The sequence below is a fragment of the Bombina bombina genome, chromosome 2 (genome assembly GCF_027579735.1).
Source record: "Bombina bombina isolate aBomBom1 chromosome 2, aBomBom1.pri, whole genome shotgun sequence".
NCBI classification, from domain to species: domain Eukaryota; kingdom Metazoa; phylum Chordata; class Amphibia; order Anura; family Bombinatoridae; genus Bombina; species Bombina bombina.
Window position 1 is genome coordinate 1,399,696,904 of NC_069500.1, and position 25,437 is coordinate 1,399,722,340.

Here is a 25,437-nt window from a genome sequence, read left to right on the forward strand (position 1 = left end):
TTTGCATGGATAATTTGTTAAAGAAAGATACAAGGTATGAACTGGATATAAAAACGTTCATGATATACAAAAATGTGAAGCGTATTCCACAGGGATTGAGAATCAGAAAATTCCCCTCTTTCCAGGTCACTGATCAATCCTTCATTAATAAATGGAACATGGTACTAAAGGAATGTTCATTAGCATTAATCGATTTCCTTATTGAATATAAGAAACAGTTAAGACAGGAAACATTAAAAGAGAAACAAAAACTATGGGAATATATACATCCTCTGTGTAGACAACCAGATTTTGGTAAATATGATGACAAAATTAAACAAGTGATTTTGGAGTTTATAATGAATTTATGGCATTTTAAAAAACAAAAGATCTTGAGAGACAAACAAGATTACGAAAGGAATAGGGTTATAAATGGACTTTTCCTGAAGGTAGAAGGAGAATAAGATTCCAAAGGAATGGGAAGAAAGATAAAGATAAAAATGTGAGATTTGTTGACACAGACACCGAGTATGATTATGATTCCTCTGATTTGGAAGTAATGGGAAATTACAACAACGTATCTGAGGAAGGGGATTCCTTTGTCCTACAGAAAGGTGACAATACAAGCACAGTCAAAAAACAAGAAAGGAGTAAACAAGTTCTCAAGAAGAAAAACATATGTAGAGGTGGAAGAAAAGAAATCAAGAAGGAACAACTACACAAGAAACAATGTCATCTCAGTCTCGGCGCTATCCACAGAGAAAAAAAAAGTGACCCAGTCCAGAAGATATGTTTAGACACAAGCAATGTTATTAATTTGTCATCTGTTCAATTGACTCCAATACAAGATAGAGTTCCCTCTCTAGGTTTAAGTTTTTCTCCCACTACTCACTTTCAATACTATTGTTGACATAGATTTGTCACGGTATGGGTACTTAAAAAGCATTTTTTGGGGTAATGTGAATCAGAAGATCACACAGTTAAAAGTTATCAATCATCATCTGATGTACTAAAAAAATTAAATGATCAATGTGCAAAAGTGGACCTAATGTCCCTAGACAGTGAGAACATACATATTAGTCAGCAATGCATTGAGGATCTTACAATAAGAAAGGGCAAATCCACTTTTTACCCTGTACAGGCAAGATCAAGTGCTATTGAGGTATTTAAAAAAAAAGGTAGAGATTGAACTTAGAAAATTGAGTGAGCATAGAGATCCCCTAGATCATGTCAGGGATAATCTTTCCAGGGAGGAATATCTGTCCATTAAATCTCTAAAAGATAACAAGGATTTAGTCATACGCAATTCTGATAAGGGAGGAAAGGTTGTAATATTGAATCAAAGTGATTATTTAGCTGAGGCAAACAGACAACTATCAGATAAGTAGGTGTATGAGAAATTAAAAGGCAACCCAGTTTTTAAATACAGTACAGAGTTATCAAAAATACTGGATTGGGTTTTACTTAATGGTGTCATTACAAATGTGAATTTTGAATATTTGTTGGTTGATTATCCCATAACAGCTATCTTTCATTACCTACCCAAAATCCACAAGGATCTTTGCAAACCCCCAGGCAGGCCGATTGTGGCCGGAATAGGCTCTCTTAATGAGCCTCTTTCCGAATTGTTAGATGCCTATTTACGACCCTTTGTTTTAAATCTCATGAGTTACATCAAAGACACTACTGATATAATTAAACAATTAGAGGGTATTCAATGGCACAAAGGTTACACTTAAGTGACCATTGATGTAGCATCACTTTATACGTCAATTCCCCATGAAAAAGGCTTAGAAGCTATTGACTATTTTCTAGAAAATCATTCAACATATAGTGGACATTTAAAACAGTTCATTAAGATGTCATTAGAGTATTTGTTGACTCATCATTTTTTCCTGTTTGGGGAGGGTTTCTATCTCTAGAGGCTTGGAATGGCTATGGGGACCAAGTTTGCCCCCACCTATGCCAACCTATTTTGGGGTACATGGGAGCTGTTTCACATCTATGGACATGGAAACCCTTTCAGGGAATATATACTTTATTATGGTCGCTATATTGATGACCTTTTTTTGGTCTGGAAGGGACCAGAGAGTTTGAGTCCCAGTTTTTTTGAGTATCTTCAAAACAACAGTTTAAATTTAAATTTAAGGTTCACAATTGAATATAGTGCTCATTCAATTCCATTTTTGTACATTAAACTTTTGCCTAACTCTGTTGAGGGGCATATAGAGGTTGAACTGTACCGTAAGTTGACAGCAGGGAATACCTTTCTGTATGCTTCGTCTTGTCATCCAAGCATATTATTAAGACTATCCCTAAATGCCAATATATCAGGGTAGAAAGAAAATTATACTAATAAATAAATCTACAGAAGGCACTCTGAGGAACTTATAGACAGATTTCTTGAAAGAGGCTATCAAAAGGAGTCCTTGGGTAAAGCCATACTTGATGTTGATCTAGTACAGAGGGATGAGTTATTCCAGTCTAAGCAAAGTTCTAAGAAAGGTTCAGGAGACCAAAGTTCAAAAACACTTATAGTGAAGAGTATGAAAAAAATTGTGGCATAATTAGGAATTCTTTACATATCTTACATACAGATGACAAACTATCACAAGTTTTAGATGAAGGGATTTGTTTCATTTCTAAAAGGGCCAAGACATTGGGCAACATATTGTCACCTTCTATGTTGCCCACTATTAGAAAGAAAAACTGGCCATCTATTAAACCTGTTTTTTTAAGTGTGGTAGTCGTAGGTGTAAGTCATGTTCCTCTGTCACATTTGGTAATGATTTTACATCACATGTTAATCAAAAAACATATTCTATCAAACAACACATAACATGTAATTCATGCTATGTAGTTTACCTTTTGACCTGTAGGGGGTGCCAGATTCTGTATGTGGGACTAACCTCAAGGGCCCTAAAGGACCACTTCTTGGAGCACTTACGTGACATAGAGGATCCTGAATTAACTACCCCTGTTTCTCTACATTTTAAAAACAAACACAATTCTGACAGTTTCCTTTTGACATTCCAAGATATACAATGGATATCCAGGCACCCTAAAGGGGGCAACAGAGATACTGTTTTAAGTAAAAAGCAAGTATTCTGTTTGTCCAGTTGGATACTAGAATGCCAAAGGGTTTAAATTCAGATTGGGACGTTAAGCTGTTTATTTAAAGCTTTTTTTTTTTTAATAATAATATTATTCATTCATACTACTCTTAGGACATTAGTGTTTGGGAGATTTCCCTCTGTCTAGCTTCAGTGAACATTATCCATGGTTCCCAAATATTAATAAAGTGGTCTTTAGTGGATAGGAGCTCAGCTGCTGAGCTGCTTATTTGATATATGTAGTCAATCCTTTGTTCTATCACTTTGAAGCTAGGGGGCTTTGTTTTCCAGAATCTGGCAATACAGAGTGTTGCTGTACAGATTAAAGCTATTAGTTTGTTTTGTGGGGTGGAAAGTTCTGAAATTGTGAAGTGTAAAAGTGCATGTTCGGGATTTATCGTAATTTCTTTTTCCAGTATAGTACTAAGTAATTTAGTTGTTTCTACCCAGATATTATGTATTTTGGCACAGTACCACCCGTGAAGATATGTACCCTCTTCCCCACAATTCCTAAAGCAAAGGTTATTTGAGATGTTTCCTGATTTGTGTATCCTAGTTGGGTGCAGGTACCATCAAAAGGCAGTTTTTATATAGTTTTCTTGGAGGTGGGTGCTACATGTAAATTTTGTGCCACGTTTTAAGTTTGTAATCCATTCTTGTATGGGCCACTCTTTCCCTATCTTGTCTTCCCACTTTTTCATGTGTCCAGTTTTTTTGTTTACATGCAATAGATTAACAGAGGGGTATAGTAATCTAATGAGGCCTTTCCGTCTAGATTTTGTAAGGCACAGTGTTTCTAATGGTGTTGTAGTAGTTGTGGCAGTTAGTTTAGGGCCTAGGATTTCCAGTGCTCTGGATCGTAGTTGGAGGTAGTGGAACCATGTGTCTGTGTCTAGAGGGTCTAATGCGTTGTATTGTTGTATGGTCATACATTTCCCATTGATCAGTTTAGGCGATTCTATATAGTCCCTTATTTTTCCATTTCTCCTGTACTGTTCTATCAGTTGAAGATTCATGGACTATCAAAGGTTGGATTATAGATTTGGGGTTATATAGTGAGTATTTAATCATAGCCTTGTCCCAAATATACAGTGTATGAGAGATGGCTACATAATTATTCTCCTGAGAGGGTCGGCTACGTTTGGGTGTCCAAAGGAGTCGTGAAATGTTGTCTGTATGTATTAGTTGTGCCTACATGTGTACCCATTGAATTTCACTGTTATTGTCATACCAATGTGTCTAGCAGCATAATAGTATGATGTCAGGCTGGGGATTCCCATTCCTCCTCCACTTTTATGTCTGGTCAGAATATGTTTGCTAATTCCAGCTTTCTTGTTGTTCCAGATGAAGTGTAACATATCTTTCTGTAGTTTTTCTAAGTCCTGTATAGGAATTGTTATGGGCAATGATCTGAAAAGGTATAGGAAGACTACCTGTCTTCCTAAAAATGAGATTTTATGCTTGTTCCACTTAGTCATAAGTTGCCTTAATTGTGCAAATAGTGGTTTATAGTTATATTGATATAGAGTGTGGACATCTGGGGATAAATTTACACCTAGGCATTTTATGGTTTCTTTTGCCCAGCGGAAAGAGAAGTTAATTTCTAGTCATTTTTTTGTGGCGAGTGGTAAATTTGTACAGATTGCTTCACACTTGTCCTCATTTATTTTGTATCCAGAAAGGATACTAAATTGTTGTAAAATTTGGTACAAGGGTGGCAATGAAAGCAGGGGGTTTAGTTAATGACGTCATCTGCAAATAGGGCTACTTTATATGATTTTTCAGCTATTTGAATTCCTGAGATGTCTGGGTTATCTCTAATTTTGGTGGCAAGGGGTTCAATACAAAGTGCAAACAGAAGTGGCGATAGGGGGCATCCCTGCCTTGTGCCATTTCTAATAGTTATATTTTTGATTGATAACCTACAAGTCTGATGTATGCTGCCGGCGAGGAATACAGTGAGTAGAGGGCCTTATGAAAGAAACCAGTAATTCCCACTTTGTTGAGAATGGAATGCATGTATTCCCAATCCACTCTATCAAATGACTTCTCTGCATCCAATGATAGGAAGAGAGAAGGCATCCTATGGACAGAGGTGAAATTAATTAGGTCTATTAGCTTTCTGATGTTATCTGGGGCTTCTCTAGTCTTAACAAAACCGACTTGGTCTGAATGGATGAGTTTGACAAGAGGGGAATTCAGTCTATTTGCTAAAATTTTTGTAAATAATTTGATGTCTTGGTTGATAAGGGATATGGTCCTATAATTTTGACAGAAATGTTTGTTCTTTCCTGGTTTTGGTATAACTGATATCCTCGCCAGCAGCATAGCTTGAGGAATAGTGTCGCCCTGCATGAAGGCATTAAATATCTTTACTAGCTGTGTAACTAGTACATCAGAGAAGGTTTTATAAAATGATCCTAAGTAACCGTCAGGTCATGGAGCCTTGTTTGTTTTAAGATCTTTTATTGCTATTAGGACCTCTTGTACCGTGATTGGGGCGTTTAACTGCTCTGCTTCAGTTGTGGATATTGTAGGCAGTGCACTGTACTAGAAATTGGTGGAGGTCCTCTGCCTTAGATGTGTTTGTTTGTCTTACCAGGAGGTTGTATAGGTTTTGTAGAATGTGGCAAAGGTGTTTGCTATGTCGAGAGGGTCGTTTGTTGCTTCACCGGTTGTTTTTAAAATTTGAGGTACCGACGTTGTTCTCGTTATGTCTTTTAATTTGTTTGCTAGCATCCTATCCGGTTTATTGGCGTGGACAAAGAAATGGGTGTCTACCAGTTTAAAGGGACAGTCTAGTATAAATTAAACTTTCATTATTCAGACAGGACTTTTAATTTTAATCAACTTTCCAATTTACTTTTATCATCACATTTGCTTTTTTCTCTTGGTATTCTTAGTTTAAACTAAACCTAGGTAGGCTCATATGCTAATTTCTAAGCCTTTGAGGGCTGACTCTTATCACATGCTTTTTAAATCTCTTTTCAACACAAAGAGACAGAAAGTACATGTAGATAACACTGTGTTCAGGCACAGAAAGTTATTTAAGATCTAGCACAACACAATGCTAAATTTAAGACAATAGATAATAAACAGTCACAGTCATGTGATCAGGGGGCTGGAAGAAGGTTCCTAGATACAAGGTAATCACAGAGGTAAAAAGTATATTAGTATAACTGTGTTGGCTATGCAAAAGTGGGGAATGGGTAATAAAGAGATTATTTATCTTTTAAAACAATAACAATTCTATGGTAGACTGTCCCTTTAATGTATCTAATTGCTTCTTCTGTCAACAGTTTATCTAATTCCTCTTGTTTTTGTTTTAAGTGCTTAGCTAACTTTCGTCATGGGTGGGCAATTAACTGTGTTTTTAAATTAATGATTTCTTTTTGAAGTGTTCCTATTCTTTGGTTCCTGACTTTAAGTTATTTGTTTGATTCCATAATTAATAGACCCCTGTCAAAAGATTTAAGAGCGCCCCATGTATATATGGGGTTAGTGGTTGATCCCTCATTAATCTGTATAAATTCTCTGATATAAATTTTTCCATTACTAGAACGTCTTTGAATAAGTTGGAGTTTAGTACCCAAGATCGAGATCTCTGGGGGTTCATAATCCCTTCAATATTAATTGCCACCATGGTGTGGTCAGACCACGTACAGTTTAGGATTTAAGCTTTCGATATTAATGGTATTAGAAGTTGACTTAGCAGAACATAGTCTATTCTAGAGAATGAATTATGTACATGTGAGTAGTATGTGTTATCCCAACTTGTTTGGTTCAAAGTTCACCACCCGTCTATTAAGTTGTGGTCAGTGAGGAAGTCCTTTAATAGATTGCATGTTGGATCATGCCTTTGACTGATTTGTTTGGAATTCCCTGTTCTCTCAATTTTATCATCTAAAGTTGTGTTAAAGTCCCCTGGTGGCTGAGTTTAGATAAAAAGGAAGCTTGTCTTTCATTTGGGGCATATATATATTCGCTATGAGGACTGGGGTATTGTGGATCAGACCTTTTAGAATTAGATATCTACCGTTTTTGTCAACTATGACTTCTTCTTCCTTAAAATTAATTGAAGCATGGAGCACTATAGAAACCGCACAGTGTTTTTTTTTCCTACTAGTGGCGTGGTATTGTTGTGGGTATGTTTTATCCCAGTATTTAGGTGTACAGGCTTTAGTGAAGTGAAGTGTGTTTCTTGGAGTAGTATAATATGACCGTTTATATGGGCTTTATATTCTGTTAATGCTTTGCGTCTTTTAGTGTTAGAGTGTAGCCTTCTAACATTATGGGAAATTATCTTAATAGTAGGCATTTTGAATTAGGAGCGAGTAATAAGATTTGTAACACTTTGCACCTCATAGTGGGCCGCCCAACATATATTGACGTATTGCATCTTCTCAAGGGTGACTCAGTAGTCTTTGTGTGTGTGTCATCTGTCGTGTGGAAACCCTGAGAGTGATGTGTGCATGTCCAGTCAGTACAAGCTATCCTGTTGTAGACATAAGAAAAAAACATATAAAATAATACAATTAAATGAAACATGTTCTACAATAACAGAGAAAACACAATGAAGTAAACGAGCTGCAGCTAAACTGTTGAAACATTATTATATGAACCTGGGGAATAGGGGGACAGGGTGGGGGAAGAGGGAAAATAGGGCAGCAGGGGAAGGGGTTTAGAGGGCCAGCGTTTCTGTACACCATTAGTGGGGATGGGAGAGGGGATTGGGATATATAAGAGTAAAGGGGGAGGTGAGTGGGTGATGATTCAACAAAATATAAACATGATATATAGGTAGATCAAATGGCATAATACAAAGTGCAGAAAATACCAGTTCTGACTTTAATCCACGCCCCCTTTCCTGCTAAAATGTAAATTAGAATGTCAGTCTAGTGGACAGGGTACTTGAATAAGTAGTAACTACTTATTCTTTGGTGTGAAGTCCAACTTCAGTACTAAAGTCATGGTGGTGATGCATCGTCATCTGCCGGCTGGTCAGACTTGTCTTGATTTTTTGGCCCGTGCCCATCTTTTCTGGACTTTTTGGATCTTCCTACTGTTGCCCATTCTCTTTGATGTGGTTTCCGTTGAGGTTTGGGTGAGGATGCAGACGTGTGAACGTCCCTTGATAGTTGAAGTCTCTTTAGTAGGATTTCACCTTCTTCCAATGTGGAGCAGGAGTAGGTGGTATTCTGGTAGTTGAAAGTGTGTCTGAAATTCCACCTGTATTTAATTTGGGCAGATATCAGTGTCGATAGAATTGACTTTAACACCCTTCACTTGCGAAGTATTATCGGGGCTAGGTCAGCATAAATTTGAAGCTGATGTCCGTCAAAATGTATGGTGTTTAACCCCTTAATGACCACAGCACTTTTCCATTTTCTGACCGTTTGGGACCAAGGCTATTTTTACATTTCTGCGGTGTTTGTGTTTAGCAGTAATTTTCCTCTTACTCATTTACTGTACCCACACATATTATATAAAGTTTTTCTCACAATTAAATGGACTTTCTAAAGACACCATTATTTTCATCATATCTTATAATTTACTATAAAAAATATATAAAATATGAGGAAAAAGTGGAAAAAAAACACTTTTTCCAACTTTGACCCCCAAAATCTGTTACACATCTACAACCACCAAAAAACACTAATGCTAAATAGTTTCTAAATTTTGTACTGAGTTTAGAAATACCCAATGTTTACATGTTCTTTGCTTTTTTGCAAGTTATAGGGCAATAAATACAAGTAGCACTTTGCTATTTCCAAACTTTATTTAAAAAAAATAGCGCTAGTTACATCGGGACGCTGATATCTTTCAGGAATCCCTGAATATCCCTTGACATGTATATATTTGTTTTTAGAAGACATCCCAAAGTATTGATCTAGGCCCATTTTGGTATATTTCATGCCACCATTTCATTGCCAAATGTGATAAAAATAAAAAAATCGTTCACTTTTTTACAATTTTTTTCACAAACTTTAGGTTTCTCACTGAAATTATTTACAAACAGCTTGTGTAATTATGGCATAAATGGTTGTAAATGCTTCTCTGGGATCCGCTTTGTTCAGAAATAGCAGACATATATGGCTTTGGCATTGCTTTTAGGCAATTAGAAGGCAGCTAAATGCCACTGCGCACCACACGTGTATTATGCCCAGCAGTGAAGGGGTTAATTAGGGAGCTTGTAGGGAGCTTGTAGGGTTAATTTTAGCTTAGTGTAGTGTAGTAGACAACCCCAAGTATTGATCTAGGCCCATCTTGGTATATTTCATGCTACCATTTCACCGCCAAATGCGATCAAATTTAAAAAAAAATTTAAATTTTTCACAATTTTAGGTTTCTCACTGAAATTATTTACAAACAGCTTGTGCAATTATGGCATAAATGGTTGCAAATGCTTCTCTGGGATCCCCTTTGTTCATAAATAACAGACATATGGCTTTGGCATTGCTTTTGGGTAATTAGAAGGCCGCTAAATGCAGATCCGCCCCACACGTGTATTATGCCCAGCAGTGAAGGAGTTAATTAGTGAGCTTGTAGGGTTAATTTTAGCTTTAGTGTAGTGTAGCAGACAACCCAAAGTATTGATCTAGGCCCATTTTGGTATATTTCATGCCACCATTTCACCGCCAAATGCGATCAAATAAAAAAAATCATTCCCTTTTTCACAAACTTTTTCACAAACTTTAGGTTTCTCACTGAAATTATTTACAAACAGCTTGTGCAATTATGGCACAAATGGTTGTAAATGCTTCTCTGGGATTTCCTTTGTTCAGAAATAGCAGACATATATGGCTTTGGCATTGCTTTTTGGTAATTAGAGATCAGCCTCCCACCTGACACATCACACCCCCTGATCCCTCCCAAACAGCTCTCTTCCCTCCCCCACCCCACAATTGTCCCCGCCATCTTAAGTACTGGCAGAAAGTCTGCCAGTACTAAAATAAAAGGTAAATATATATATTTTTCAAGCATATTTACATATGCTGCTGTGAAGGATCCCCCCTTAGCTCTCAACCTCCCTGACCCCCCCCGCCAAACAGCTCTATAACCCTCCCCCTCTGCCTTATTGGGAGCCATCTTGGGTACTGGCAGCTGTCTGCCAGTACCCAGTTTAGAATAAAATACAATTTTTTTTTATTTAATTTTTTTTCTGTATTGTAGCTTTCCCCCCCAAAGACCAACCCCCCACATCCTCCCAGATCCCTTAGATAATTTTTTATTACTTTCCTCCCCCTTTGCTCCCACTTATTAATCAAAAATTTTCTGTAGTGTAGCGGTTCCCATCCGCTCCCTCCCCGTGCACGTGCCCGCCGCCCCCGTTCACGCGCACGCATCCGTGCACGCCTCCGTGCACTCCCAAGACGACCCCGTCCCCGATCCCGCCACCTCACTCTTCTGGAATCCATCGATGACCGCCCACCCCCCTCCCACGTCGGCTCCCACCCACCAACAATTGCGGCGATCGATGCCCGGTGTAGAGAGGGCCACAGAGTGGCTCTCTCTGCACCGGAGGGGTAAAAAATGTTATTTCAGGATGCCTCGATATCGAGGCATCACTGCAATAACTAGAAACCGTACATCCTCGTTCGTTAAGGGTATTTTTTGTGAGGACGTACGGCGTATGTCGTGGTCATTAAGGGGTTAATGTTCTGTGGCTTTTAGAAGTTGATCCTTAATGTGATAGTAATGTAACTTCAAAATAATATCTCTATGTTGAGATGCCTGAGGGGGTCTTGTTAGTGATTCTGTGTACTCTGTCAGTGAGAAATAGTGCTGTGTCGGTCTCAGGGAGTAGCTGTTGGAATAGCTGGGTGACCGTTTCTGTAAGATTGGTATAGGTTTCCGGTAGATTGCGTATTCACAAGTTAACCCTTCTAGACCTGTTTTCCAGATATTCTAGTTGATCCTCTAGCTTTCTGATTTGGTCGGCTTGGTCTTGAATAGCGTTATGCAGGGTTGGTATTTCCTCCACTACCTCCTCCAACCTCTCCTCTATATCAGCTGTGCGGCCCCCTATTTCTAGTATGTCCTGCTTGATTTCTGACACTGCTGACTTGAATTCTTCCTGAAACAGGGCTTTTATTTACAGGAGTAATCCCTGGTTGGGTGCATTTTTTGTTGGTGTATCATCTGGCTTGTCAGGTGTGGAAGGGGTTTTGTTCCCTGGGGGTGATAGCGTTGCCTCTGGAACTTTATGCTTCAGTTGTGAGCGAGACAGACAGTCTTCCACTGTCTGCGTTTTATTTTTCATTTTCGTAGTTGGAGTTATTAGCTAGGTAGGGAAATTATTAGCAGTATCAAAGCCACCACTAGCTTTATATGTTTGTTACTATATAATGCTCAGCAGGGTAGTATGCTTGTGCTGTTTATAACAAGGTTCATGCTGGTACTGTGTTATGCTGCAGTCTCATCTCCTCCATCTCCTAGTGTCCCTGCATGTTAGATTCTCTGTAGTGGGCAGTGCTGTATCAGTAATGGCCACCTGTTAGCCCAATCTGAGGTGAGGACTTGATGTATAGCTCTCTATTAATAGTACTGCAGCTATTATTTAGTAAGGGGCCCACAAAAAAAGGCTTATAATTTCATTTATGTCTGCCTGTTAATTTGTTCTCCCCCCGGTATGTCTACTTCGTAAGAGGAGGTTGTGCACCTTGTGTTTGTAACTGTAGGTCTCACCCTGCTTCCGTGCTGCCTGTTAATGGAGGTCTCAGGTGAAATGTGTTGCCTTCAGGGGATCTGTTGGTTATCGCTGCTTGTTTGTGTGTTGGAGCGTTATGGCACCTCTCTTCAGTAGGCCACGATTGCAGCGGTGCTCCGTGCCGGCGGTGAAAGCGGTAAGTGACAGAGATTTCCCTAATTGGTAGTAGGGAGTTCAGGGTCCGGTTTTGGACTCGTAAATGCCCTAAAACCCCTTAATATCTTAGGTTTTGCACAGAGCTCTCCTAACTTGCGTCCGCTCTATTCAGCGGTTAGCTCCACCCCCTTATTTAAAGCTTTTAAGGTTTCTTTATCAATTCTGCAACAATTGTTATTTATGTGTATTGTTTTATATATTCTTCCTGTTTAGATGTTATAATTTACATATATTATGTAATGTTTATTCTTTACAGATGTATTATAGTGAATTAATGGATTTGTTTCCTTCTGTTGACTCAGTAACATTTATGCCTTTTGCAATACTGATCTGATTGGTCAGGTCATATCCAATGAGAAGTTCTGTTTTCTCTTTTAAAAAAAGGCACTGGTTTGCTCAGTTAAAAGGTCATTGAAGAAGTAATAAGTTTATACGAAACGCGTTTGACCTGCTATTAGCCTTTTTTTTGTGTGTACTTTATTGGCAATGCAGTTGCCTCTGGAGACGTAGATGTTTATACTGTTGAAAATGTTTCTGCAATAAATTTGATTCTAACTTACTAATTCACCTTTGTGTGGGACTTCATCTATGCACTGCCAAGTGCGGAATTTGTTGGTTATTACATATTCCTATAAGGCTAACTGGAAATCTCTTATTAGATGTGGGGGAAAAACAAGCTCCAGTATCATGTCATAAAAGCCATATTAACCCCTTCCCGCCATTAGGACGTTCCATGTCGTCCTAACTGTGCTGGACTTTAGAACCGTTATGACGGCATGGAGCGTCCTAGCCGTTTGGCTGTACTGAAGCCATAACGTCTTTATAACTGGGATCATGGGCCTGCCTAGCATCATAGTCCCCCCCGACCCAATCCCATCATTAAAATTACACGATCGCATGAACAATCACGTGGTTTAAATTTTTACTTGTTTGTTTACTTTGGACCTTTGTTAGGATGTAGACAAATAAGCACCGGCATGAAATTAAAATTTAGTAAAAATTATTAGTAATTCCTATATATGTATTTAAATTAGCCAATAGCATGAGAGCAAGTGAAATTCTATTGGCTGATTTGAATAGCCAATAAAATTTCACTTGCTCTCATCCTATTGGCTAATTTAAACAGCCAATAGGGTTTCACTTGCTCTCATGCTATTGGCTAATTTAGATACATATATAGGAATTACTAATAATTTTTACTAAATAGGATTTGAGTAGCTTTCATCCTATTGGCTGATTTGAATTGGAAAAATCAAATCAGCCAATAGGAATTCAAGAGACGCCATCTTTAATCGCGTACCTTGAATTCACTATTCAGTGTACAGTGGAGATTGTACAAAGAGGATCCTCCACGCTCCATGGTCGCCGGTCTTCAGTTCCAGAGTCGCCGGTCTTCAGCTCCGCGGTCTTCAGCTCCGCTCCGCGGAGGATTTTCCTGGAAGAAGAAGAGGTTGCGCTTGGAAGAACAGCACCTTCTCCGCCGGACTTTAGGAACTGTGAGTACCAACCTGGGGGCTAGACAGGATTTTTTAAGGGTTTTTTGGAGGGATTTGTTTTATTTAGATTAGGGATGGGCAGAAAAAGAGCTAAATGCCCTTTTAAGGGCAATGCCCAAACAAATGCCCTTTTCAGGGCAATGGGTAGTTTAGGTTTTTTAGTGTTAGGTTATTTTATTTGAGGGTGTTTGGTGGGTGGGGGGTTTACTGTTAGGGGGGCTTTGTGTATTTTCTTGAAAAAGAGCTGATTATCTTGGGGCAATGCCCTGCAAAAAGTCCTTTTAAGGGCTACTGGTAGTTTATTCTTAGAGTAGGGGCGGGGGTGTTTTTATTTTGGGGGGTCTTTTTTATTTTTATAGGGATTAGGTTTAATTTTGTTAAATTTGGTAATTTGATTTTTTATTTTCTGTAATGTTAGCCTTTCTTATTTTTTGTAAACTTATTTTATTTAATTATTTTGTAACTTTAGAATATATTAGTTTAGGTAATTTGGGTTTATTTAATGGGGTGTTAGGTTAGGGGTTGTTAGGTTAGGGGGTATTAGGTTAGAGGTTGTTAGGGTTGGGGGTGTTAGGTTAGTGTACTGTACTTAGTTATTTAAATAGTTATTTGCGTTGTGGGTTTTGGCGGTTTATGTTAATAAGTTAAATAGGTTTATTGCGATGTAGGGGTTTTGCGGTTTAGGGGTTAATAGGTTAAATAGGTTTATTGCGATGTAGGGGTTTAGGGGTTAATAGGGTAAATAGGTTTATTGCGATGTAGGGGTTAATAGGGTAAATAGGTTTATTGCGATGTTGGGGTTTTGCGGTTTAGGCGTTAATAGGTTAAATAGGTTTATTGCGATCTAGGGGTTTTGCGGTTTAGGGGTTAATAATTTAAATAGGTTTATTGCGATGTAAGGGTTTTGCGCTTTAGGGGTTAATAGGGAAAATAGGTTTATTGCGATGTAGGGGTTTTGCGGTTTAGGGGTTAATAGGGTAAATAGGTTTATTGCGATGTAGGGGTTTTGCGGTTTAGGGGTTAATAATTTAAATAGGTTTATTGCGATGTAAGGGTTTTGCGCTTTAGGGGTTAATAGGGTAAATAGGTTTGTTGTGATGTAGGGGTTTTGCGCTTTAGGGGTTAATAAGGTAAATAGGTTTATTGCGATTTAGGGGTTTTGCGCTTTAGGGGTTAATAGGGTAAATAGGTTTATTGCGATGTGGGGTTTTGCGGTTTAGGGGTTAATAGGGTAAATAGGTTTATTGCGGTGTAGGCATTTTGCGGTTTAGGGGTTAATAGGGTAAATAGGTTTATTGCGATGTGGAGGTTGAGGGGTTAATAGGGTAATTAGGTGTATTGCGATGTGGGTGGTTGACGGTTAAGTGGTTATTAATTTTAGTTTTAATTGCGATTTTTGAGGGAAGGCGGAAATATAGGTTAAGAAATGTTAGGTTTATTTTTGGGAGGCGGCTCAGTCTAAACATTATTTATACAGTCACAATGCATATAGTGATTGTATAAATAATGTAGACACTGACATTTTTATTAATGCTTATTTTTTCTGTGTCAGTGTCTACATTATTGATACAGTAACTATAGACTGCCCTTTGGGCAGGATTATCGACTAGTATTGTAATAAAGAGAAAAAATCTATAATTAGGAGCATTTAAATAAAGTTACTTGAATTAAAAACAGAAGTAAAAACTACATTTCCCAGAAGGCTTGCAAGCTTCCTGTACTACAGGCAGGACTGTCTCTATGGCTACCATATAAACAATATGGATGCTGCATGAGACTTTGCACAGTCAGATGATCAGATGTATGCAGTGAGTGGAGCATTGACAAACTTTCCTGTTACACTTTGTTTTCTTAACTATAATATTATTCTAAAGAATTCTAAAGATCATCAGCAGCAGATCCCAATAACAGGATGCCTGGGGTGGACTTTGATGAAGAAAATCTGCATGATCTGTATGCCTGGGTGGACAAAATCCCACTGTCTAGACCCAAAAGAAACATAGCTAGAGATTTCAGTGATGGAGGTTTGTATGGTATTTGTATTCAGTTAGAATGTATTTCTGATTACAGCATTGTGTTATATGCTTGCATCATTATAAATAATTACCTTTTGTAAATATTATGTTGTAGAATTTTTCAAAGGAAAAAAGCCCCCAGTAATGATGTTAAAGCAGTTATTTTTATTTGTGATTAAAGCAAGGTATTTGTAATCAGGAATTCCCTCATGGATACAGCATTTTAAGGAGGGAGTGTAGTTAATAATATGGTTTATTTTCTAATATAATAGCTGCAGCATTTGTGATAGAGTTGCCACCTGTCCGGGAATGACCCGGACAGTTCGGGTTTCTATTTGTGTGTCCGGGTTTGAAGCTGAGTCAGACCTGGACTTGCAAATGTCCTGGTTTGGTGGGAAACAGCCACAGCCAAAAAGGTGACGTGTATTTGCAACATACTGCACATGCCTACAGTTATTTCTCTCTTGCGTGTGTAAGTGTGTATGTGGGTGGGTGTCTTTGTGTGTAACTGTTTGTACAAGGGTCTGTGTGTGTGAGAGTGTGTGTGTCTTTGTGTTTGTCAGTGTCCGTCTCTGTGTGAAACAGGAGCGAGAGTGTGTGTGAGAGAGAGAATGTGTGCAATTATGTGTGAGAGAGAGCATTAGTGTCTGAGTGTGTGTGTTTTTGTGTTTGTCAGTGTCTGTGTGTGAGAGTGGGTGTATTTGTGTGTGTTAGAGAATGTGTACAAGTGTGTTTGTGTGTGTCTTTGTGTTTGTCAGTGAGTGTCTGTGTGTGTGAGTCTGTGTGGGAAAGAGTGGGTGTATTTGTGTGTGAAAGAGAGAATGTGTGCAAGTGTGTGTGTATGTGGGATAGAGAGCATTAGTGTCTTTGAGTGTGTGTGTCTTTGTGTTTGTCAGTGTCTGTGTGTGAAAGAGTGAGTGTATTTGTGTGTGTTAGAGAGAGAATGTGTGCAAGTGTGTTTGTGTGTGTCTTTGTGTTTGTCAGTGAGTGTCTGTGTGTGTGAGTCTGTGTGGGAAAGAGTGGGTGTATTTGTGTGTGAAAGAGAGAATAAGTGCAAGTGTGTGTGTATGTGGGAGAGAGAGCATTAGTGTCTTTGAGTGTGTGTGTCTTTGTGTTTGTCAGTGTCTGTGTGTGAAAGAGTGAGTGTATTTGTGTGTGTTAGAGAGAGAATGTGTGCAAGTGTGTTTGTGTGTGTCTTTGTGTTTGTCAGTGAGACAGTGTTTGTGTGTGTGAGTCTGTGTGGGAAAGAGTGGGTGTATTTGTGTGTGAAAGAGAGAATGTTTGCAAGTGTGTTTGTGTGTGTGTGTCTTTGTGTTTGTCAGTGAGTGTCGGTGTGGGAAAGAGTGGGTGTATTTGTGTGTGAAAGAGAGAATGTGTGCAAGTGTGTGTGTGTGAGAGCATTAGTGTATTTGTGTGTGTGTGTGAGAGAGAAAATGTGTGTGGGAGTGTTAGTGTGTTATTGTGTGAGTATGTTTGAGAGTGTGAGGGAATGTGTGTGAGATAGCATTTGAAAGTGTAAATACCTTTGTGCAAGTTTGTGTTATGTGCTTTTATGCATAATGCTGCATTGTATATAACTGGACTCGAAACTGAAAATTAAATTCACCATAAAAAAAATAATTGCACTTTTATTACGTATTTTGCCTTATTTTTCAGTAATTTACATCTGATAATTGTGACCCCCCCCCCCCCCCCCCCACACAGATAGTCTGTTCTGTATCTTGTAGAATGTAGGAGTTTTACACCACAAACATGCTACAAAGTGATTGTTTTATCAATGCTGGAGTTCATTCTTATCTGTCCCCAACAAACCTTCTTGACAACAACATGATCTAGAGGTTTTCAAGAGGTGTGTCCTTGAACTGCAAAACAAACAAAATGTTGCTCTAAAATGCTTTTTAACAGATATGTTTTGTATGCAGATTTTTGTAATGCAGTGCTTTATTGGTAATATACTTTATACTATAAAAATATTACATTCAAGGATCATTTGTTAGAGCATAATTTTACAACTATCGACCCTGCACTGCTATGTGTTTAACCCCATGAGCTTTAAACCAATTTATTAAAGTGATGTTTTAAGGTAACAACTTATTCTCAGGTTTTTTTTGTTTGTTTGTGTTTCTTGCGCTTTTTTCTCTCTCATATTTAAATAGTAACTTATCATATGCACGACAGACATTGGTGAGAGTAATGTCTCTTTACATTTATAGTGCCTTACCTCCCAGCTATATAACAGCTAATGATTAGGGTAATCATATCTATGGCATTATAAGAACAGCATAAGAGGGCTGCTGCATGCATTAAGCAAATGACATAACTCCAAACATTTCCCAGAAGTTTTACAAAACTGAGTGGTGAGGGGGGACTTGTAGGCAATGTTTTGTGGGTGAAGCCACGATCAAAGGGGCAGCGTAGCGGGCGAGCGATGTGCAGGTTGGGTGACACACACAGAGCCAGGGCAGTTCCTGATTTTGCTCTAGAAGAGGAATTATCTAGAGCGACAGCAGCATAGACCTCCCAATACATGACATTACCACAATAAGCAGGTCAGTTGTGAGCTCTGATGTGGTCAAATCTTATACATATATATCCTGACATCTTTCTGAAATTTGGCATTTGTTTGTATAAATGAATGCTGAATATGGCCGGGAGTAGCAGCATCGGGTTATAGCAGTGGCAGGATTTATTCGTCTAATAGTGCGATACACAAAGATCTGGATTTGCACATAACAAAATAATGTCTACTTTTAGTTTTAAAATGTTATGGTGCCAAAATGATACTTAGGTTACCAATTCTGTTATGGGTCGGTGTAATGAATAAACCACAAAACGGCTTTTTATTCCGTCCAGGGGGTTTTGTTAAAGGGATATTAAACACTAAATACATCATTGATAGAATAATGTATTCAGATAAATATTAGCCTGAGAATAATATGTACATGTGTTTTTTTAAATGACATAAGTTTGTTTCTTTTAAATATTGAAACTATAAGGGTAACATTCACATATCTATAAAGCAGTGGGCACCGCCATATTGTAACAGGTTTCTTTTTCGGCTAAGGCCAATTAAGGACAATTACAAATGGTTTGCTAGAGTGTGCAACCAATCACTGTGTGGATTACAGCAGTGTCTGCACTTCCACTTTCAACAGGAATTTACAGCAAAAGGGAACAAAATAAACAATGAAAGTATATTGCAAAGTTGTTTTACTACATACAATTAAACATTTATAATAATACCTCAAAGTGGTTAATGTCCCTTTAAGAATGTTGCCCCCAGAGGCGTAACTAGAAACCACAGGGCCCAGGTGCAAGAATCTAAGAAGGCCCCCCCCCCCCCCAAAAAAAAGTGAATTTGATACATATCTTTTTTTTTTTTTTTACATTTAACACAGAAAATACATGTGAATCAGATTACATGTCTACAAAAGGAGGTACCCTGTGCCCACAGTCTGTGAGATGGCCTGACCCCCCATTACTGTATATAGTGACACTGTTTAACCCACCAGTACTTTATATAGTGAGTTAGTGACACAGTCTGTAATCAGCCGGCGAGATGGCTGGCCTGACCCTACCCGCCCCAATACTTTATAGAGTGACCACAGTAGTCTGTGACATGGTCCAGCCCCCCCTTACTGTATATAGTGGTACTGTATAGTGACACTGTTTACCCCCCCCCCATGCTGTAGTAACAAGTTCTGTAATTTTCTGATTCCACAAACATACACACACACACACACACACATACATGCATATATACACACACAGTCACATACACACACATACATGCATAAATACACACACAGTCACATACATACATACATACATACACACACACACACACACAGTCACATACATACATACATACATACACACACACACACACACACACACAGTCACATACATACATACATACACACACACATACACACATAAACACCAATGGGTAAAACAGAAACACTAACCCCTGTAGTCAGAGACACTAGTGAAACATCATGTCACACTCATATGATATCAGTGCAGCCAGTGGCAGGTCAACGTTTTTTATTGTAAAAAAAAATATTATTATTTTTTTTTTTTTTAAGCTGGGCCTCCATCCTTGGGGGCCCAGTCACAATTGCGACCTCTGCACCCCCTGTAGTTTCGCCCCTGGTTGCCCCACTAGCAATAGTGCAGCTGCCACAATACTGAAGCAGCAAGAAAGCGGTGACTATAAACCTAAGCCCCCCAACCATATCCCTAATCCTTAAATGTACCTGCGCTTGAAATTACCAGATACTACTATCGGGAGCCAGAATGTCATGGAGGGTGAGGTTTTAGTGTCAGATATTTGCCTATAACAGCTGGAAAGAGAAAGAAAAGCTAAAGCAGACAATACAAATGTACAACTAAACTAAACAATAGCTTTATAATACTTGTCACACAAAAAGTGGCTTAAATTGAGTGTGTGAGGGTTTGGGGAAAAAAGGACTAAGAGGGGAGAGGAAAAGAAGGAAAAGAAGATATTGAAAGGTTTTTATGTCCAACGCTCCCTAGAGAGGCCAAAAAACACCTAGGTCACAAATCAAATAGCTGGTTTACAAGACGTCAGAGGGCACCCCGATGCATGATCCGATTGGGTGATGTCACAGACCAACCAGATGCATTGGGGTGAGAGCTAACGCCTTGTGCCCCCCTTAAACCCCACAAGCGGAGGCAAAAAAAGACAAAAAAAAATGGACTAATTAGATCATGCATTGGGGGGTAGGCATTGTTAATGCATGATCTGATTGGTTTGTGGCTCCGTGAGGTCACCCAATTAGACCATGCATGGGAGTGACCGCTAAAGCCTTGTTAAGGAAATTTGCAGTACATTTTTCTTACACAAAATCAAGAGGATTTTAATGTCCCTTTAAATATAGAATTTTATTTTACACTACAATGTTACTAAAAAAAAATTATAAGGATTTTTATTATTTTTAACACTCTTGAAAAATCCAACTTGATCCTATGTTGAAAAAATAATCCTCAGAGAAGTGGAGTCTTTGTATTTTATCAAGTGTTTTCATTCAGCAGATTAGTCAAACAGTGCTGCCTGGGTACAAGTGTTATTGCGTAATGACTGCTGCGGTGTCATGTGACCAGTAAGTCAGTACATTATACAGCGTCTGATAACAACACAACACCCATTTATTTTGTTTATAAAACAGTAGTCACCTCCACAGGACACAAATATCACCATTTTATTGCTGTCCCTCCAGCAGCACTTTACAGGGGAGACAATCTGAACTTGTTACTGAAGTAGACAACACTTGCTGCTGCCATTTTGTTGCATTGTTTTACCTTATTTTATCACGTCTGCTGAGAACATTAGCATTGAAAAAGGCCGTGTATGGCCGAAACTTGTTTGCTGCGCTAGCTTTTCTAACTTGCCTCTCCTCTATCCCACCTGATGCCGAGGTTCCAGTATATCGGCCAGGACTCTTTAGGATTGATGTGATGCTTTTTTTTTTTTTAACTTGTTCTGTTTATTTTCTTATTCACTCTGCTTTTTTCAGTACTATGTAACCTTACCCCGTGGGAGGGGGGTATGTGAGCAGGGTGATTAGATGTGATATTACCTTTTAATTTATTAATAAAGGCTATGTTTTATTAGTAGGGAATAGTGCTGTAAGCCCCACACTTTCTCTCTTTTGTATAATTGAATTGTTATTTTTAGGGGATTAGCACCTTATCTCATAGAAATATTTTTATTTGATGCTTTTCCCACCCTTTTGGATTGTAGTGCCGGTTTGCCCTTACTTGATAATTAAGACCAATTAAGGACAGATATGTGGCAGGGTTAGGTTTTGTAAAATCTCTTTTCAGAGTTAAATTACAGAAAAAGAAGGCAAAATAAATCATTAAAATATATTGCAAAGTTTTTTTTATTACACATCATTAAACATTTTATATAACAATATAAAGCTCCCAAATTAGTACAGCTTAAACTTAAAGGGACAGTTCACTCAAAAAAAATCTCTCCTTTAAATTGTTCCCAATTATCCATGTTACCTGCTAGAGTGTATTCAATTGTTTACAAGTAGCTCCTTTACCATTATTTCGGAATTGAAATAGCTGATTTAGCCTGTGGTAGCCCCACTTATACTGAAAATTTCTATACTGGAGTCTACACTATTGAAAAGCTATGTAAACACAGCCAGCAGAGGAAATTACACTCCCAGTGGGGTACAGGATAGTTAAGTAATAAAATTATTATTTTTCTATTGTTCTCTTTAAGTATTGAGCTTTGGTTTACAGACAAATATAATATAAGGAAGCAAGTATGTGCACACAAAGTGATAATATAATGAGATCTGATTTTACCTGCAAGCTCAACACAATGTAATAGGCTGTGGTTTAAAAGCACAAAACCAGGAATTTCATATTCACAAATAAAGCTCTGCAGTCATTTAACATACATTAATATTTTTATTTTTTTACTGTATATTGTCCCTTTAACCCTTTTCATGAGAAAAAGTATAAACCTGTTTAGTGCCCTTTAATACTGCCCCTTTAGAGTGCATTTCAGTAGCTTAATTTAAAGGGACAGTAAATTATTTTTTATATGTATGCATAGTATATATCCGCAATTAAACACTTGATTGCAAAACAATTTGCAGTCTAGGAACGTACCCCTGGAAAACCCTCTTGGGATTGTTTATCTCCTTTGCTGTGGTCAATAAAGGACAGAAATAAGCTACTACTCTGATAAAGCAATCACTGCCTAGCATTTTGCAGGGTTAGTTTCTAAATCGGGCTAGATACCCTTTACTCTTTGGGATGATTGGAAAAATACAATTTGGAAGTAAAATTATACACAAAGCCCACAGAAAAATGCAAGTGCATTACCATTTTTGTTTAATAGGTGTAATTACTTTTATCGGAAATAAAATGAATCCATTTAATGCTGTCAACTTGACCCTTACAGTTTTGCATTCTTATAGATGAATTTAATGTGAAAATAAATCTTTAAAAAAAAAAGAAACGTTAATAAGCTTTGCAGCAATAACAACACTTGTCCTTCTGGGCTGTGTTTGGAGGCTGTAGTATCCCTGTTATTGTGTAGTTCTCATTATAATTAATCCCATTTGACTTGCTGAATTTACAGACAGATTATGTAGAGGCTATGGAAGAAATGGAAAATTAATATCATGGAAAAAATGTATCCGTTAACTATCAGTGTTACTTTTGTGACAATATAACAAGTATAATTATGAGGAAAGAATAATGACACCTGAAAGTAAACTTTACCTTTATGACGATCCAGGATATCATTTGTTTTACAAATTCAATCTGACTTTCATTCATGATTCCTTACAAATAAAATTAAAAACAAAGTTATCGCCAATATTGATCCATTTACGATTGTACACAAAGGCAACCTCTTAATTATAACACCTTGCATAAATTGTTTTGTCAGCAAATTTTGATTTAGCTTTAGTCATAGGGGGATATTTATCAAAGGTCAAGCAGACCTGATCCGACAGTGCGGATCAAGTCCGCCAGACCTCGCTGAATGCAGAGAGCAATCCGTATTCAGCATTGCACCAGCAGCTCTTGTGAGCTGCTGGTGCAACGCCACCCCCTGCAGATTCGCGGCCAATCGTCTGCCAGCAGGGGTGTCAATCAACCCGATCGTACTCTATCGGGTTGATTTTCGGCGATGTCTGTCCGTCTGCTCAGAGCAGGCGGACAGGTTATGGAGCAACGGTCTTTAGACCGCTGCTTCATAACTGCTGTTTCTGGCGAGCCTGCAGGCCCCATAGTCTTTTGACTAAAATGCCATTTTAGTTTTAGTCGTATTTTAGTCATCAGAATTTCTTTAGTTTTATACTCATTTTAGTCTAGTTTTAGTCGACGAAATTAACACTGGCGCGCATATTACTAGTTAAAAGTTAATGTGTTCACTCAGGCGCAATTCAATTTAACGCATGTCAGGATAGCTTGACTATATATATATATATATATATATATATATATATATATGTTTATATGTGTGTACATATATACATATGTATACATATATAGACATATATATCCTATACTATGAAAGGCCAAGTGTGTTTGTCCGAAGCTGTCATGTGCAGTAGAGACAGCACGAGGACAAACACACCTGGCCGTACAGCCCCTACCTGATCTGCGGTGCGAGCAGAAGTGGGCGTGGCCGGATGGGGCGTGGTCGAGCATGAAGGGGCGTGGCCAAGCGTGCCGGTCAGTGAAGGGGCGTGGGTGAGCGTTAAGGTGCATGAAGGGGGCGGGGCCGGGCGGGCCTGTGAAAGGCCGTGCAGACTGAGAGCTCAAAACAGCTCAAAAGAAGGGAGAGATGGAGTAGGGATAACATAAGAAAGGTGAGAGAGATCAAGAGGGGAGAGAGAGATCAAGAGGGGAGATAAAGAGAGCAAAAGAGAGGGAGAGAGACAGCAAAAGAGAGGGGGAGGGAGAGCAAAAGAAAGGGGAGATAGAGATCAAAAGAGGGGAGAAAGAGGGAGGGGGGAGAGAGAGAGGGGGGGGGGAGAAAGAGAGAGGGGGGAGAGAGTGGGGGGAAGATAGCTAGAGAGGGGGGAGGGAGAGAGAGGGGGAAAGAGAGAGGGGGGAGAGAGAGAGAGAGAGAGAGAGAGAGAGAGGGGGGGAGAGAGAGAGAAGAGGAGAGAGGGGGGAGAGGGAGAGAGAGAGAGAGAGAGAGAGAGGGGGGGGAGAGAGAGGGGGGGAGAGAGGGGGAAGAGAGAGAGGGGAGAGAGAGCAAAAGAGAGGGGAGAGAGAGAGCAAAAGAGAGGGATGGAGAGAGAGAGAGCAAAAGAGAGGGATGGAGAGAGAGAGCAAAAAAGAGGGGAGAGAGATAGAAAGAGAGAGAGCAAAATAGAGGGAGAGAGAGAGCAAAAGAGGGGGAGAGAGAGAGCAAAAGAGAAGGGGAGAGAGAGAGAGCAAAAGAGAAGGAGAGAGAGAGCAAAAGAGAGGGGAGCGCAAAAGAGAGGGGGAGAGAGAGCACAAAAGAGAGGGGGGAGAGAGAGCTCAAAAGAGAGGGGGAGAGAGAGAGCTCAAAAGAGAGGGGGGGAGAGAGAGAGCGCAAAAGAGGGGGGAGAGAGAGCGCAAAAGAGAGGGGGGAGAGAGAGAGCTCAAAAGAGAGGGGGAGAGAGAAAGCGCAAAAGAAAGGGGGGAGAGAGAGCAAAAGAGAGGGGGAGGGAGAGAGCGCAAGGGGTGGGACCGCTGTACCCAGCAAAAAATGGCCCATGTGAACGGGCTTTAGGACTAGTATATATATATAAGTGCATTGGAGCCCTTTTCAGTCGAGTAGCTAAAAATATGTAAAATCATATTTATGCAATATTCGTATTTAAAGGGAGAGGCTAGTAAAAAATAAACTTTCATAATTCATATAGGGCATCTCATTTTAAACAACTTTCCAGTTTACTTTTATCATCAATTTTGCTTTGTTCTCTTGGTATTCTTAGCTAAACCTAGGTAGGCTCATATGCAAATTTCTTAGCCCTTGAAGGCCGCCTCTTATCTGAATGCATTTTTACAGTTTTTCACAACTAGAGGACGTTAGTTCACGCGTGCCATATAGATAACATTGTGCTCATGCCCGTGGAGTTACCTAGGAGTCAGCACTGATTGGCTAAAATGCAAGTCTGTCAAAAGAACTGAAATAAGGGGGCAGTCTGCAGGGGCTTAGATACAAGATAATCACAGAGGTAAAATGTGTATTAATATAACAGTGCTGGTTGTGCAAAATTGGGGAATGGTTAATAAAGGGCTTATCTATCTTTTTAAACAATACAAATTCTGGTGCAGACTGTCCCTTTAATAAAGTTTTTACCTATGTATTTACTGTAGATATTTCACATTCCAATGTTTTTCACATAAGGGAATAAGTGTTTTAAATAGATATTCGTATATATGTCTGTATATATCTATACCTATATATAATCATATTTATATATATA

The 25,437-nt window shown here is 38.8% G+C and overlaps 1 protein-coding gene across 1 annotated transcript in view; it reads left to right on the forward strand.

The window, feature by feature from the left end:
* The first annotated feature begins 15,305 nt into the window (after positions 1–15,305).
* Positions 15,306–25,437, forward strand: part of SPEF1 (sperm flagellar 1) — a 69,481-nt gene continuing 59,349 nt past the window's right edge. Inside the window, exon 1 of the mRNA XM_053700337.1 lies at positions 15,306–15,478. Coding sequence (XP_053556312.1) covers positions 15,367–15,478 — 112 coding nt within the window. The 5' untranslated portion in view covers positions 15,306–15,366. The remainder of the gene's footprint in view (positions 15,479–25,437) is intronic.